Genomic DNA, 15,389 nt, shown 5'->3' with positions numbered 1-15,389 from the left:
ATGCAGGAACTGGCTTTTTGGAGCCCATTCCCTGCAGTGGGATACCTTGCTCAGCCTTGATACAATGGAGAGGGGCTAGGCTCTCCTTCAACTTGGTGGGAGGCCTTCCTTACCCACTCTAAGGAGTGGATGGGGGCAGATTGGGAGGGAGATGAGGAGGCGGGAGAAAGGGAGGGAGGGGGAACTGGGGTTGGTATATAAATTGGAAAAAAATTTTTAATAAATACACATTTAATAATAATTTAAAAACAAAAACAAACAAAAAACCCCAGAAGTTGTGCTTGTTCATCATGACTAAAGTCCATGACTACCACCCAAATATGTGAACAGGGGTGTTCCTACTTCAAGGCGAAGACAGTATCTGTAGTGTGTTCATTACTGCATGCTGTCAAGTCTCAACTGTTTCTTGGTTAGGACTAACTCCCTAAAATGACTTTCAATTGGTTCTTCTCTATGTCTATGCTTTCCTTAAATATGTGTGTATTTTTTGTAAGAAACATCTGTACTTCATTGGGCCTGCACTTACATACATTCAACTGTCATTTTTCTATTGTATTTTCTCTTAATGATTTAGATTGTAATTGAACAGCTTGATTGAAGACAGAATGCCTTCCATTCAGTTTTTATAAACCGCCATGTTAATGATGGGAACAGCACGTGCAGTGCAGTGCTACAGTTAAGTACAGACAGCATTTAAGAAAACGAGTATTCCCCCCCATAATCTGCAACCCAATCTAGGCAGCCAAGTAAGTGTAATATTTGTTTGTCCTGTTTCTGTGTATCACGTCCACCTTTTGTCCTCTGGCTCCTGCTGCAATAAGCCTGAGGTCCAGACCCCACCCCACAGTGACCAGATGGAGCTCTGTGAAGTTCCCTGGTTCCCCTCTTCACTGCTGGAGTGCGCAGTTCCCACACTCCCCTCTATCTCCACACAGACCACAAAACATTTTTCATCTGCTTGTTACTTTCTCTTTGCCTCCTCTTAATCAAACTGACAGAGAGGAGAGCACACTGCGAAGGCATCACGCAGAGCTGCTAAAATGAGAAGGAGACAGTGAGAAAGCATGCTTCTGCACTAACCTTTCAAGTCCAAAGACACAGACTCAGTATAAATCAAACACCAGAGACCAGTGGTCACATCCAAAGCCCCAGGAGGATATGCATCCTATCATAAAATTCTTACAGTATGACAAGCTGAAAAATAGAGTTGAAGGGAACAGTGTACACACTGGTCCATCATTACCAAGAGGCTGATCCAGACTCTGAAAGTTAACAGACAGCCCTCAAGTCTGGTCTCTTACTATGTTCACAAATCCATTGAAACAGAAATTAGCACTAATTATAAAAGTTTAGAGATGGAAAGATGTAGGGAGTTGCATATTTTAATATATACATTTTTTTCTATTCCCTATTAAAACTCTAGGATATCCAAATTATTAAAAAACAAGACCTAAGCTGAGCACTATACAGTATAACTTCTTTCTCATAGCCATTTTTCCTCAAAGGAAAACCTAGGCAGGTTTATAAAACTGTCTAAATCATTAGAGAGATTTATTCCATTAAAATTACTATGACTTTTTAAAAGTCAAACTTAGAAAGTGGGAAATTCATAGTGTAGCTAGAATTTAACTTCCATAGTTAAGCAACAAATCAGAGTAAAAGCATTATTCCAGCTTGGAGTTGACAATCTTTGTTTAATAATTACCTAACATCATTTTTTCATGGTCTAGTTAATGGTTGGTCTTCATTTCACAGTCCCATTATCCTTTGGTAGCAAGCCTTGAAACACTTAAAAACCAAATCTTTCAAATTTTAGTAGCCCACAGAGTATATATGAGATGATTCTAATAAAATATCTATGTATAAGTCATGGAAAGTAGCCAAATCCAAGTTCACTGTTGATAAACTCTTAATGAGAGGGCAGACATAAGAGAAGCTCGTGAACTGTCCTACACACCCAGGAAGAAGACAGGCAAGATCTGGAAATGAGCAGCTGAAATACATCTTCAGTTTTATTCATTTGGAAAGAGAGCAGGGAAGCTGAAAGACTAGACTAGTAAGCATTCCCATTAGGGAGCTATGCTATCCTTCTCACTTGAAAGAACAATATAGAGAACAGTCATGATAATGAAAATACTAGAGACCTACACTTCCAAATCCGATGCAAGTCTAGACAAAAGGTGTGCAGAAGTCCACAGACAGGAAGTGGACCAGCAGTCATCAGGAAGCAAGGGAGGATGGAGTGAGGAATGACTATTGAGTACATGGAGCTTTTAGAGGTGAAAATGTCCTGAAGTCATACAGCTAGGATGAGTACAAGGATATGGCTCACACACCTTTCAAGAGTGAAGGTACATGAATCATACCTCAAAACTGTCACTACAGTTTAATTTAAATCGAGAAGACAACTGACAGGATGCCCAATGTCAAGGTCCACTGATTCGCACCAATCAGAGTTCTCTCTGTCTCCGAAGCCTGGGTACCTTGGCAAGGCGGCTCATCTGATCTTCTGAGAGTGTACTGCTTGTTCTGCCAGGAGTTCTTGTGGGTTCGGAGCCATCTGCCTCCACGTTAGGCCAGACTTTCAAGTCATGCATTCCTTGGCGAAACATGCTATATGGACAAAAGTTCAGAGTAAGAAGTAATTTAGGCAGTTCATCAGAAAGAAATGTGTCAAGCTTGCCGGGCTCTGAGTCCTCCATGGTTTGTGTAGCACTGAACTGAGCTGCTAAAATCCACAAATCTCTCCTCAGGCCACTCTTTCTCCCTCAGATAATCAGAAAATGAGAGTAGTCTGTAGAAATGATCTAAATCCAATGCATATGTTATCGGTGTTGAGGGAACTCATTCCTGGGCAGATTTAAGCAAATGTGTACTCTTTCTTACATGGCTCAGTGGCAAACCAAGGTAAAATCCAGAGCATAAGCGAGCAATTACTTACAGGAACGTAAGTGACCACAAGTCAGTTAGACATGGGCCAGTCTCATTCCAGAACATACTTGCCCATGGTCAAGTTAATGCAGCATCACTTCAGTTAGCCTTCCACAGTCTACATAAACTAACACCTACTGATACAATGCAGGTGCATTTAGTTGGGACAGAAATACATACAAATGGCTGGAAGATGCATGAAGGAACAGTGTAAATCCCAGATAAGGGTCCAATGACTCTCTGTACACCCTCCTTCTCTGAAGAGTGGCAAGTCAACAAGACCAATCAAAGGGGATCTCTCCTTGCAAGTGTTCACAGTTGTCCTGATGAAAATGGTGTCAGTCATGCTTGGAGGACAGCACTCACCAACCACTTCAGCAGACATCTTAGAACAGCAGATACTAAATGTCTAGCAATAGAACATCATCACATTTACAAGATGGAAATGAAAACTGCTAAGGTACATAATTTTTCTGCCTGGGTTTGGGTAACAACTGTACCATCTATGGCATGTGTGGCTGTGTCCATGAATAAATAATGTTGACTCCTTAGTATACACCAGTTTTCTCATTAATAAAAATAGGGGGCCTGGAGAGATGGCTCAGAGGTTAAGAGCACTGCCTACTCTTCCGGAGGTCCTGAGTTCAATTCTCAGCAACCACATGGTGTCTCACAAGATCTTTAATGAGATCTGGTTCCCCCTTCTGGTGCTCGGGCACACATGCAGGCAGAACATAATAAATAAATAAATAAATACCAACAAACAAATAAACAAACCTTAAAATGTAAACAAACGGACCAAAAAAAAAAACAAAAAATAAAATAAATTTAAAAAAAAAAAGCTGGAGAGATGGCTCAGGGGTTAAGAGTGTTGACTCTTCTTCCAGAGGTCCTGAGTTCAATTCCCAGCACCCACATGACTCACACTTGTCTGAAACTCCAGTTTCAGGGGACCCCGACACCCATGGCAAAAACACAAATGCACATAAAAATAAAATAAAATATATTTAAAAATAGTATAGTCGGGCGGTGGTGACGCACGCCTTTAATCCCAGCACTCGGGAGGCAGAGGCAGGCGGATCTCTGTGAGTTCGAGGCCAGCCTGGTCTACAGAGTGAGATCCAGGAAAGGCGCAAAGCTACACAGAGAAACCCTGTCTCAAAAAACTAACTAACTAAATAAATAAATAATAGTATATTGAAGATTGTCCTAAGTTATTACAAAAACACATAAACATGGCCTCTAATAAGGTTAAATTTCTTTCTCTTTTAATATCAAACAGATCAGATAGAGGCAGGAGGATCACAGGTTCTAGATTAACACAGGCAATTGAATGAGACCTAGTCTCAAATGAAAGAAAACGCAGAACAACCTTAAGGCAGGCTGTGCGGAACTGGCTGCAGTGGTGTAACTGAGCCCTCCTAAAAGTGAGGCCCCTCACATGCGCTTTCAGAACAGCACATGGCATCCCTTCCTTTTCTCTGCCACTCCACTCCTTAGTGGATACTCTGGTCTAATTTAACTAAAGACAAAAAGCCACATCTGGCAGGAAGACAGTCTAATAAATGATTCAGGCGCCTTGGGATAGATCTAGAAAAGAGTTTAAAATGGGGTGCTGGGGAGGGGTATGCTGAGTACTGGTGATGAGGACATGATCACACCACTTGCTTTGGACACTAATGGAAACTTGCCTAAAATTACACAGCTCCCAGGTGGGGAGGCAGAAGATGTGCGCGGCCTTGTGTCCCCTTGGGAAATTAAGCCAAACAGACGAGACAGGGCAGCAGCACAGCAGGTCCTTCTTCAGCTCCATCAGAAGCTCAGTACCAGCTGCCAATGTGGCTCTAGCTGGCAGGGCCATGCCCCTGTAGCAGCCACTGCCATGACTTCAGAATTCACACACACCTGCACATCATTTGCAGTTTGCCTATGCGTAAACTAATCTAAATAATAACCAATCTGCTCTTAAGCTACTTAGAAATCTCTCAAGCTAGATGTTCAAGTTAAAGACAGCTTGCTTTAGCTGAACTATAGTAAAAGATCAGTCTTTAAATTATTTATTAGCACTCACTAAAACGTTTCCCCTTACTGACTCACGTATACCAAACAGATGTTGGCAAACAGCACAAGTTGGTAGTCACTGTGCCACCTTCCACTAAAAGTTTTAAGGGCCACTTAAGTATGTGCCAGGGTCCTTTAGAAGAAGAGGCCACTGATGCTATTTTATTGCTAAAGAAACATCTGCAAAAACTATGGCCTAAAGCACTGTTGCCCAAAAATCCCACAACTGTGGAGGCACAGGACATGGATAAATAGCATGAACAGATTTCTAAAATTTAGAATCCTAACTCATGTCAAGAAAACAAACTGAACTCCTAATTATTACTACTAACCTTATGGAGAACCTTGTGGTTTAATTTGTCTTTCAGGCACATTTTTCACTCCCTTTGGATGGGAGGCAAAAGAAATTTCACTCAATGAGATATACAAAGAATTGCAGACATCCTTTGCCTGGGTCTAGGCCTGTGAGTCTGCCTAATCCTCTCTTCCATGTATCCTCCCTAGACCCCAGATCTATGCCAGGCCAAACATCCAGTGCCCCTGCGTTCTCTAGGCATCTCTAGGCTTCTGTAAGACCCTCCTAGCCTGCCCATAACCTCCAGGCCCATCCCACACCAAATTAAGCCTCTCCACCCAGCAGAAGCCATGGAGGAAGGCTGCTTACTTACCTGCTTGCTCCTCCTGACTTGCTTTTTTTTTTTTTTAAAGATTTATTTATTTATTATGTATACAGTGTTCTGTTTGTATGTATGTCTGCACACCAGAAGAGGTCACCAGATCTCATTATAGATGGTTGTAAGCCACCATGTGGTTGCTGGGAATTGAACTCGGAACCTCTGGAAGAGCAGTCAGTGCTCTTAACCTCTGAGCCATCTCTCCAGTCCTCATTCCGCTTTCTTTTTTTTTTTTTTTTTTTATAGCTGATAATTGAACCCTGGGCCTTGCACTTGCTAGGCAAGCGCTCTACCACTGAGCTAAATCCCCAACCCCAGTCCGCTTTCTTATACAACTCAGGCTCACCTGCCCTGGGCTGGCACCACCCACAATGAGCTGGGCCCTTCCACGTCAATCATTAATCAATTAACCAACACATGTACTACTGATAAATAAAACATTTAAAAAAATATTTGCTAGGCTCATTAAATGTTATTTAGATAACTTAGATACTACTGCTTTTCTTAGATTCAGATATAATGACGGGTTTTTAAAATCATCATAGATGATGGCTTATGTAAAAGAACTGAGACAAATGTATACAGATTTGGACTTCTGTTGTTAAAGTCAATTCATAATGTATCACCCTGTTCATAAAAGTTTAGATCTATAACAGATTTAAATATAAAGGAATAAAAGTGTAATGGAAGAAATGTTTCCATAAATTCAATCTAGTAAATATACAACTCAGAGAACAAACCAAAAGAAATACTAGTGTTTTTAAAGTAACTGTTAACATAGTACACAAATGGCCAATTTCCTTCACGTTCAAAGACTCCTCACACATAACTAAGAAAATAACAATTAGAAAGAAGGCACTTTTAGCTTGGCACAGTGGTGCATGCCTTTAAATCCTAGAATTCAGGAGGCAGAGGCAGGCAGATCTTTGTGACTTCAAGTCCAGATTAATTTATAGAATGAGTTCTAGGACAGCCAGGGCTAGACAGTCAAATCCTATCTCAACAACATCAAAAAAGGCACTTCTTAGCCGGTCGGTGGTGGCGCACGCCTGTAATCCCAGTACTCGGGAGGCAGAGGCAGGTGGAGCTCTGTGAATTCAAGGCCAGCCTGGTCTACAGAGCTAGTCCAGGACAGGCTCCAAAACTAAAGAGAAACCCTGTCTCGAAAAACAAAAAAAAAAAAAAAAAAGACACTTCTTGTGTGAATATCTGTATTTTGTCTAAATGGGCAAAAGATATCATTAAAGCAATTTGTAGAAAATAGTAAGAAACCTATTAAGATAATTCTCAGTTATATTTATTGATGTGTAAGATAATTTTTTAAACTTTAAATTGGACAAAAATCAAAGCATCTGGTAACAGCCAGACAGTTAAAGTCACTAGGACTTTCCACTAAAAGGCACTACATCTTTCAGATTCCAGATCTGGACCCTGAGTTCTCACTCACAATGACTCCATTCTAATAAAAATGACAGTAGCATTCACTTCACAGAAGAGTAATACAAATTGTGTTTCTTGGTTCATTTAGCTGCTGTGATGGTTACTTCTGCTTATAAAACATGTAGGATGCAGAACCTCCTAGGAGACAAATTTTGGGCATGTCTGTGAGGCAGTGTCTAGATAGGGTTAACTCAGGCGACCCACTAATGTAGTCTACAAGCCCTAGACTACATGAGCACAGGAAACTGATCATCAGCGTCCATATCTCTTTGTTTCTGACAGCAGGTGTAATGGGACCAGCTGACAGCAGGTGTAATGGGACCAGCTGCCTCACATTCCTGCAGCCACACCTGCCCCACCATGATGGACTGGACCCTCAAACTTGTCATCCCTTAAGTGGCCTTTGTCGGGAATTTTGTCACTGATTTGGCGGTGAGAAGAGTAACTAATACAGCATATCCTGTATCCACTTCAGACCCAATCTCAGAAATGTATAAGGCCTATGTACCTAACTGGTTTTCATAGAGAAAACCAGACTGCATGAACAATCAAACTCTGTAGGAAAGAACAAGAAAGAGCCCTCTGTGGACTGGTGGGCAGAATGCTTACCCATATTTTCCAAAGAGCGACACAGTTGTTCCTCCTACTGGCACAGCTTTTCCTGGTCCATACACATCCCATATAGTCAAGGCTACTTGGGCATTCCTGGGCAGGTCGGGGTATTTCACAGGGAGTTTTAGCCATTCATTCCAACTATGGAAACAAAGTCAACAGAATAAATAGGTATCTTTCTTTCAAATTAACCAATTAAAAAATGGTTCAGCCAGATGAGAAGACTCCAAAAACATTAGGTTTGTATGCTAAAAAATAATGTGGAAATCCCCTCACTCTTGCTTGTTCAAATATAAGCACAAAAATTCTGAATATAGATCCTGAAAAATAGCACTCTTATATCAAGACATTTGAGCTGGACACTCAAGCTGAGCTGTGTAACATATGCCTATAATCCCAGAATTCAGCATGAGGGAGAAGGATTATTATTGTTAGTTCAAGATCAGTCTAGGGTTGGGGATTTAGCTCAGTGGTAGAGCACTTGCCTAGCAAGCACAAGACCCTGGGTTCGATCCTTAGCTCAAAAAAAAAAAAAAAGATCAGCCTAGAGAGATTTGTGAGTTTGAGTCCAGCCCCAGCCCCACCTCACCCCCAAAAAAACAGAAAGAAAAAGTTATATCACTAAGATGAATGGAAACAGAACAGCAGAAAAACAAAGATAAATAATCAATTCTGGAAATGCGTTTCAACATGTTAAAATTTTTAAACCAAGCTGTCATTTTTAAAAATAATTCTCCAGAACACAATTTTACATTATGAAAACAATCAAATCATATTGCAACTACAAAATAGTCAGCCATGGTATGTTAAGGCATTCCTGAGGATAATCAGACAACCCAAAATAACCAAAACCTAACCAAGCCAAAGCCAAATTGCTTTTATAACATGTGGACATTACCAACTTGCACATATGTTCTATCTCATTAAGTTCTTTCTTATTAAAGATTTTTACTCCATATTTTGATCACTGTGCCACGACTTACTTGACTTACACTTAGTTATTAGCATTCTATGCTTCTTAAGAATGCCTGCAAATGCTAACTTGTTAATGTGTGTTTGTCAATAATACAGAAAGAACCAGCAATTTCTTACTCTACTCATCTTTGTAAATATTCTTCTGCATTTAAAATGGATTCATTTGATAACTTCCACTACCGTAAGCAGATGGCTTTTAAAAGTCCCAAAAGAATCCCACACAAATAACATGAATAACCAGAAAGCAGACAGAACTCTATTTACTCACAATTACCCTGGAAACAGCTTATCTTAGATCAAACACACCCGTATCAGTGAGACACAACAAAAGTGTCAAAGACTCAACAAAAGTACTTACAGCCAACCATAACTTTTGAAACTCTAGGAAAATTAGAGATATCCATCATTTCTGATTAGAAGCAAAACATCACCAAATATCTTTTATATAAAGTTCTTTAAAAAACCAAATTGCACATTTAAGAGCATCATTATCTCTAAGCAACTAAGTTAATTACTACTCACATGGCAGACTTAAAAGGAAGTACTGAACAGTGTTATCAATTGTGGATGAAGAAACCACAGCAGCTGACTGACATGGAGACAATTAACACAAGGTAAAAATAAAGAGAAAAACTAGTGTCAATATCCAAATTCATCTGTGGAATTTCTCGTCTCTTTGTCTTGTCTACCCTTTAAATTCTGGGAGACAGTACCTTGATCAAGTGGTCCTTCCCTCAAATCTTCCTCTATCTAACTCGTGGCCCCAAGATCTCTTTAAATCAAAGTAACTGCGATTCAATGTTTTACAGGCTGGGTTTTTGCAGCTTGAGTTGTAGAGGAAAGTAGCCTTTCAGCTAACACATGTAAGAGCTAATCTAGATGTTGCAAAACCTATTAAAGGATCTATCCAAACACCAAAAGGCTGTGTGTTCTCAACATCACTCTGTTATCTTATTCCCCATCCATCAGAAGTAGTCCAGTCCCTAATAATCCTTGTCCAGATTACAAGACCTTAATCTGGATATTGCAATCCCATCAGGACACCTACTGGACTATTCTCCAGAGATGAATGCACTCTGAAATAGAAATTGTTAAATTAATACTACCCTGTTATTCTCTCCTCCCACCTCTCACTTGCTCTCTCTTTCTTTCTTTGTCTCTGTTTCATATATTTTAGAGAACAGGATAGAATTAAAATAATTTTTAAAACTTTAAGGAGCTGGTGTTGTACCTCAGTGTTGGAGTACCTACCTAGCCTGCAAAAAGTTGTGAGTTTAAGCCACAGTTTTGTGTAGGGAAGTGGGGGGGGGGGGGAGAATGGAAGAAAGAAACCTGCCTAAAGAACAATTCCAGTAACAATAACAAAAACAAATCTCTTAATTTGAATTATAGAAAACTAAAAACAAAACCTTGAAGATCAACATTAACTGTGATTAAGGTCAGAGAACAACTTTCAAGAGAAAGTTCTCTCTTTCCAAAATGACAGAACTCGGGCTGTCAGGATTGATGCCATTCTCCTTTAGGAGAGCTTACTGTAGCACATGGCAGGGGAGGACGCACTGAGATAGACTTGGACACATTCGGGGTGAATGCCTTATTATTAGAACTCACACAAGTCAAGCAGACATTTAGGTAATACAGAACCTCATTATGCCCTGAAAAAGATTAACTAAACCAAGGAATTGTAGTAATTCAAGTAGTAAGAGGTTCTTCTACAAAATAACTGTTTCTCCCCGTTTATCGACCACTTCTGGTAGGGAACTACTTATATAGGACAATGGAAGTGTAAAATGTTGATTCATCATTTTTATTTTGGTGAATTTGGCAATAAATTCACCTTTCAAATACCAATAGCAGACTGCAAAAAAAAATCTGTTTTCTATTTCAGCCTATTTTTTAAATGACTACTTTGGGCAGTGTGGAGAACAGAAAATAAGTTTTCCATAAGGGGGTAAATGGTGGTATTCACCAAAGACAATGACATTCTACATCTAAATACATTTTAGACTGAGGAACTCTGGTTTTAGATGTAATGATGGTACTATAATAATGTTTTTGTTGTTGTGCTTTGTTTTTGTTTTTTGAGTCAGGGTCTAACTTTGTAAACCAGGCTGGCCTCAAATTCACAGAGATCCACCTGCTATAGCCTCCTGAGTGCTGGGATTAAAGACATGCATCGGGGTTGGGGATTTCGCTCAGTGGTAGAGCGCTTGCCTAGCAAGCGCAAGGCCATGGGTTCGGTCCTCAGCTCCAGGGGGAAAAAAAAAAGACTAAAGACATGCATCACCATGCCTGGCCATATTATTTTCTATACTGTTATATAGTTGAAATTTTCCAGAAGAAAATGTATTAAATATGTATGTGCTATATAGATAGAGATATTTACACATCTTTGACTCCAAAAAGAGAACTAGAGAAATTATACTATTGAAACAGTTGATTTGAATGGAGTCAGATCAGTAATGTTCAAACTTCCTCTCATGGAAAGCCTTTCCCAGATTCTGGTATATCAACAGAGCTGTGTGACTGTGCACATGGCCATGACGTGTGTCTTCCAGGACACTGTGAACATAGATCATTCCTTATGGGCACACACTTGGAACTGGAGAGACAACTCTGGTCAAGAATACTCATTGCTCTTACAGAGGATCTGGGTTCAATTCCCAGTACCCATGTGGCAGCTCACAATTATCTCTAACTCCAGTTCCAGGGAATTCAACACTCCTCCACTGCATAAATACATACATACAGGCAAAACACTTTACACATGCATGAAAAAAGAAAAAGTAGCAAATACCTAAGCATCTGTCATCCCATGTGACTGTGGAATAAAAGTGACTAAACACTAGAAACACCCCATAAAGTCTATCAGATAAGAAATATCAGGACATTAGATTACGGAGCCATAATACTATTCCAAAAAACAGTTTCATGTTATCTTACTCTGGCCCTACATGCCAACAATGTATTGCTAATATGCCATGCAAATACTATATACCATGAATAAACTATAAACCTAAAATGAAAGTTTCATTTGGAAAACAAAAAAAGTATATAAATCTTACCTGAGCATATGATATAAGATCTACTTCCAAAGTCCAAACAATAGGTTGGCCATTTCAAACTATCTAAAGTATTTCTGTTCAAGGCCACAGAACAGTAGAGAAAGTCCAGACATGGTTGTGTTCTGGTTCATGTTGTAAGAGAGTAAAATACTTACTCTGCAAAATGTCAACATATTAAATACAAACATAAAGTCACCAACACATCAACACAACTATCTATACCTGTGTAATATATACTTTCAATGGTCAACTAATATTTATAGTTTCACAGGTATACAGTTGTTAAGAAACTCCTGGTGATCCCTGCTAAACTGTCTCTACTCAGAATATCAGTAGGGCTATGGAAGAAGTCTATAATCTTTCACATGGTAAATGAAAAAAATAACAACAATGAAGAAAAAAACTTACTTCCATCTTGTACTAAATGCCTTGTAGGATGTTCTGACAGGTAAGGCTAGAGGCTTCCCTTCAGCAAAAACTTGACAAGTCACATAGAGGTCAGAGCATGTCTCTTGGTACAGCCCCGAGAACTTTAGCATTGGGTCCTCCAGGACAGCTTTGTAGCTCTTTTCTTCTCTCTTCCCTTCCAAGCTTCCTCTGAAAGTACAAACACTGTTTCAGATGGATAGTTTTAAAGCATACATGAATATATATAAAGATAAGAAGTTTATGTAAGTTAAAGCAACCATCAAACCATCTCATAATAGCTTCCTATTTCTAAAAGTAATGTCACTTTTATAAATGATAAGGAACTCTGAAAATCCTAACACTGCTAAGCTTATTCAAACTTCATGAAAAGATTTCTCTACTTTGGCTTTCGTTTTAATCCCTGTCACCCACTGTTGATCCAGGCCTTATGGTTAATTCTACTGATTCCAGCACTTGGGGGGCAGAGTTGGGTATATCTCTGAGATCCAGGCCAGCCTGGTCTACAAAGAGAGTTCCAGGACAGCCAGGACTACACAGAGAAACCCTGTCTCAAAAACAAACAAACAAACAAAAGAAAAGAAAATTTTGCTGATTTAAAATGACAACTTATTTGCACAATTTTTAAGCAAACATTTAATGTATAGTTATAGAGACTAGAAACATCAGAAAAGATACATGGGCTAGAGACATGGCACAGTGGTTAAGAACACTGACTGTTCTTCCAGTGGACCCAGGTTCAATTCCTAGCACCCACACGGTGGCTCATAACTGTCTGTAACTACAGCTCCAGGAACTGGACACACTTACACAGGCAAAACACCAATGCACATAAAAATAAATATGTATAAATCGGGCGGTGGAGATGCACCCCTTTAATCCCAGCACTCGGGAGGCAGGGGCAGTTAGATCTCTCTGAGTTTGTGACCCGCCTGGGCTACAGAGTAAGTTCCAGGAAAGATGCAAAGCTACACAGAGAAACCCTGTCTCGAAAAACTAACTAACTAACTAACTAACTAACTAACTAACTAACTATATATATTTTAAAAAGAAAAAAAGAAGGCACACAATACAGTATTGCAACAAACTGTTAAGCCATGTGTGCTAATGCACACTTTTAATTCTAACACTGAGGAGGCAGAAGCAGCCAGATCTACACGATGTGTTCTAGGTCAGCCAGAGACACGTGGTGAGAACCTGTCTTCAAACTTACTTTTACCTAGGTATTATTTTTTATTCTTTTTTCCAAACTATATACTCATACTTTCTCACCATTTCATAATACAAAAAACCAAAACAAACAAACAAAGCTAGTGTTGTAAGCCATACTAGATATGCAGGTACATTACTAAAGAGGCAGATGTATGTCTTGGATATCAATATTACATTAGTAATCACACTAGGACTCGGATGTGTGCTTTTTAAAACCACATTCTCATTTTATAAATTAAGAAGTAGAAACTCAGAGATCAAACTCATTATCCAAGATGGGAAAGTTAATAGCTGAGAAAAAGAGCCAGAGCAAGGAGTCCAAAGCCAACTGTTTTCCCATCACTAGAGAAACTGAGATGGCCTCTCTCTCTTAGACAAATGCCTGAAATAAACCTAATAAATGACACGTAGGAGATATGAGCAAAAGAGCAGCATGCACAATGTAGGAGTCTGAAGTCTTCACCATCAAGAAGGCTCTCATCAGGAACAGCCTTCAAATTTGTCTCCCTATCCTCAAGAAATGGCACAGGTCAACGTTCTGACAGTATGTAAATTACACAGCAAAACTGCTCTTGCCTGGAAAGGTGAGCTTCCCTAGTTATCCAGACATTTCTACAATTCTGAAGTTATCATCTCTGGGAATTCTCCTTTCTTATTTTAGGGTTCTCATTTCAAGATGTCATGCTCTTGACCTTTATTTTAAACATGCTGCCCCAAGGTTTTACTAAAAGACTCTGGTTCCGACTCCCTCTCAAGGTCTCTCTAGCTTTAAAACGTCAAACTGCCCAAAGGCTCGATCTATGTCTCCATCATTTCGCACGTAGTTAAAACTGCACCCATGTGCTCAGTTGGCCCATCGTCACGACTGTCAAATGCCCCCATTCCACCTTCCAGGCCTGCTCTAAAAGGAAAGATCTTCTTCCTCTTTCTTAGGCGGGGAAATTCCTACGATTTGATCTCTTCCTGCGTAAAATCAGATAGCGGGAAATGACAACTGCTCCGTGCCCCTCAGGGGACTTGTGTGCGGGTTACTGCAGACTCCCTTCAAGGACCAGCCCCTCTCCCGGGCAGCAGCCCCTCTCCCGGGCAGCAGCCCCTCTCCCGGGCAGCAGCCCCTCTCCCGGGCAGCAGCCCCTCTCCCGGGCAGCAGCCCCTCTCCCGGGCAGCAGCCCCTCTCCCGGGCAGCAGCCCCTCTCCCGGGCAGCAGCCCGTCCCTCCCCGTCCTCGCTCCCTCCCCGCCGAGGCTCTCACATCTTCAGCTGCACGTTGATGTCCAGGTCACAGCTGTAGATGTAGTGGAACTTCTCCGCCTCCCCCATGGCCAGCGCGGAGAGCAGAAGCCACACAACCAGCCAGACACAGCAAAGACTCCAGGAAGGATCCGCTGGTGCCTCAAAACACGGAAACTTCCTGTCCCGCCCCTCCACCCGTAATCTAGCAATCCCCGTCCGTAACGCAATCAAATGCGACGGAACAGCCCCTCCGCGGGCTGCTGTACGCATGTGCAAGTGGGGCCAGCCATCTTGCTTAAGGGCAAATGGAATAACCAGGAAGCATGGCTTGTGTGGTTACGTGCCAGTCTTCCTGCTTTGACAAAACTTTTTTTTTTTTTTTTTTTTTTTTTTTAATTGAGTCAGAAGAGAAATCCGGCTCAAAAATAATGTAATAGCATTCGCCTGATGCAAGCCAGATAGAGAAGAAGCACAAAACTATTTTGCCTAATTTAAATTCCAGTTTCCATTTAAAAAGAGATTTGATTATTAATTGGTTGTTTCCGGCAGAATTTCCTTTTTGTGTAGTGAAGAGGAGAAAAAGGACTAGACAAAGACCAAAAAACATCTGGGTTTTGTTTTGACAGTTCCAATATATGTGCTTCAGTGATTTCTACTGGGTATATTCTGATCTAATTAGCAGTTCAGGACCAAACCCTACAGCTATTTCCTAGAATGCCAATAATAACTGGAACTCAGTTTCTGAACCTTCTGAGTTCCTG

The 15,389-nt window shown here is 40.5% G+C and overlaps 1 protein-coding gene across 1 annotated transcript in view; it reads right to left on the bottom strand.

The window, feature by feature from the left end:
• Positions 1-14,802, bottom strand: part of Pik3c3 (phosphatidylinositol 3-kinase catalytic subunit type 3) — a 93,665-nt gene extending 78,863 nt beyond the window's left edge. The window contains exons 1-4 of the mRNA XM_036204568.1: positions 14,648-14,802; positions 12,167-12,355; positions 7,716-7,859; positions 2,484-2,613 (exon numbers count right to left, since the gene is read on the bottom strand). Coding sequence (XP_036060461.1) covers positions 2,484-2,613; positions 7,716-7,859; positions 12,167-12,355; positions 14,648-14,715 — 531 coding nt within the window. The 5' untranslated portion in view covers positions 14,716-14,802. The remainder of the gene's footprint in view (positions 1-2,483; positions 2,614-7,715; positions 7,860-12,166; positions 12,356-14,647) is intronic.
• Between the last annotated feature and the right edge of the window lie 587 nt (positions 14,803-15,389).

Source organism: Onychomys torridus, chromosome 13 (assembly GCF_903995425.1).
Source record: "Onychomys torridus chromosome 13, mOncTor1.1, whole genome shotgun sequence".
NCBI classification, from domain to species: Eukaryota; Metazoa; Chordata; class Mammalia; order Rodentia; family Cricetidae; genus Onychomys; species Onychomys torridus.
Note: the sequence above shows the minus strand (reverse complement) of the source record. Positions and strands in the feature narration are given on the sequence as shown.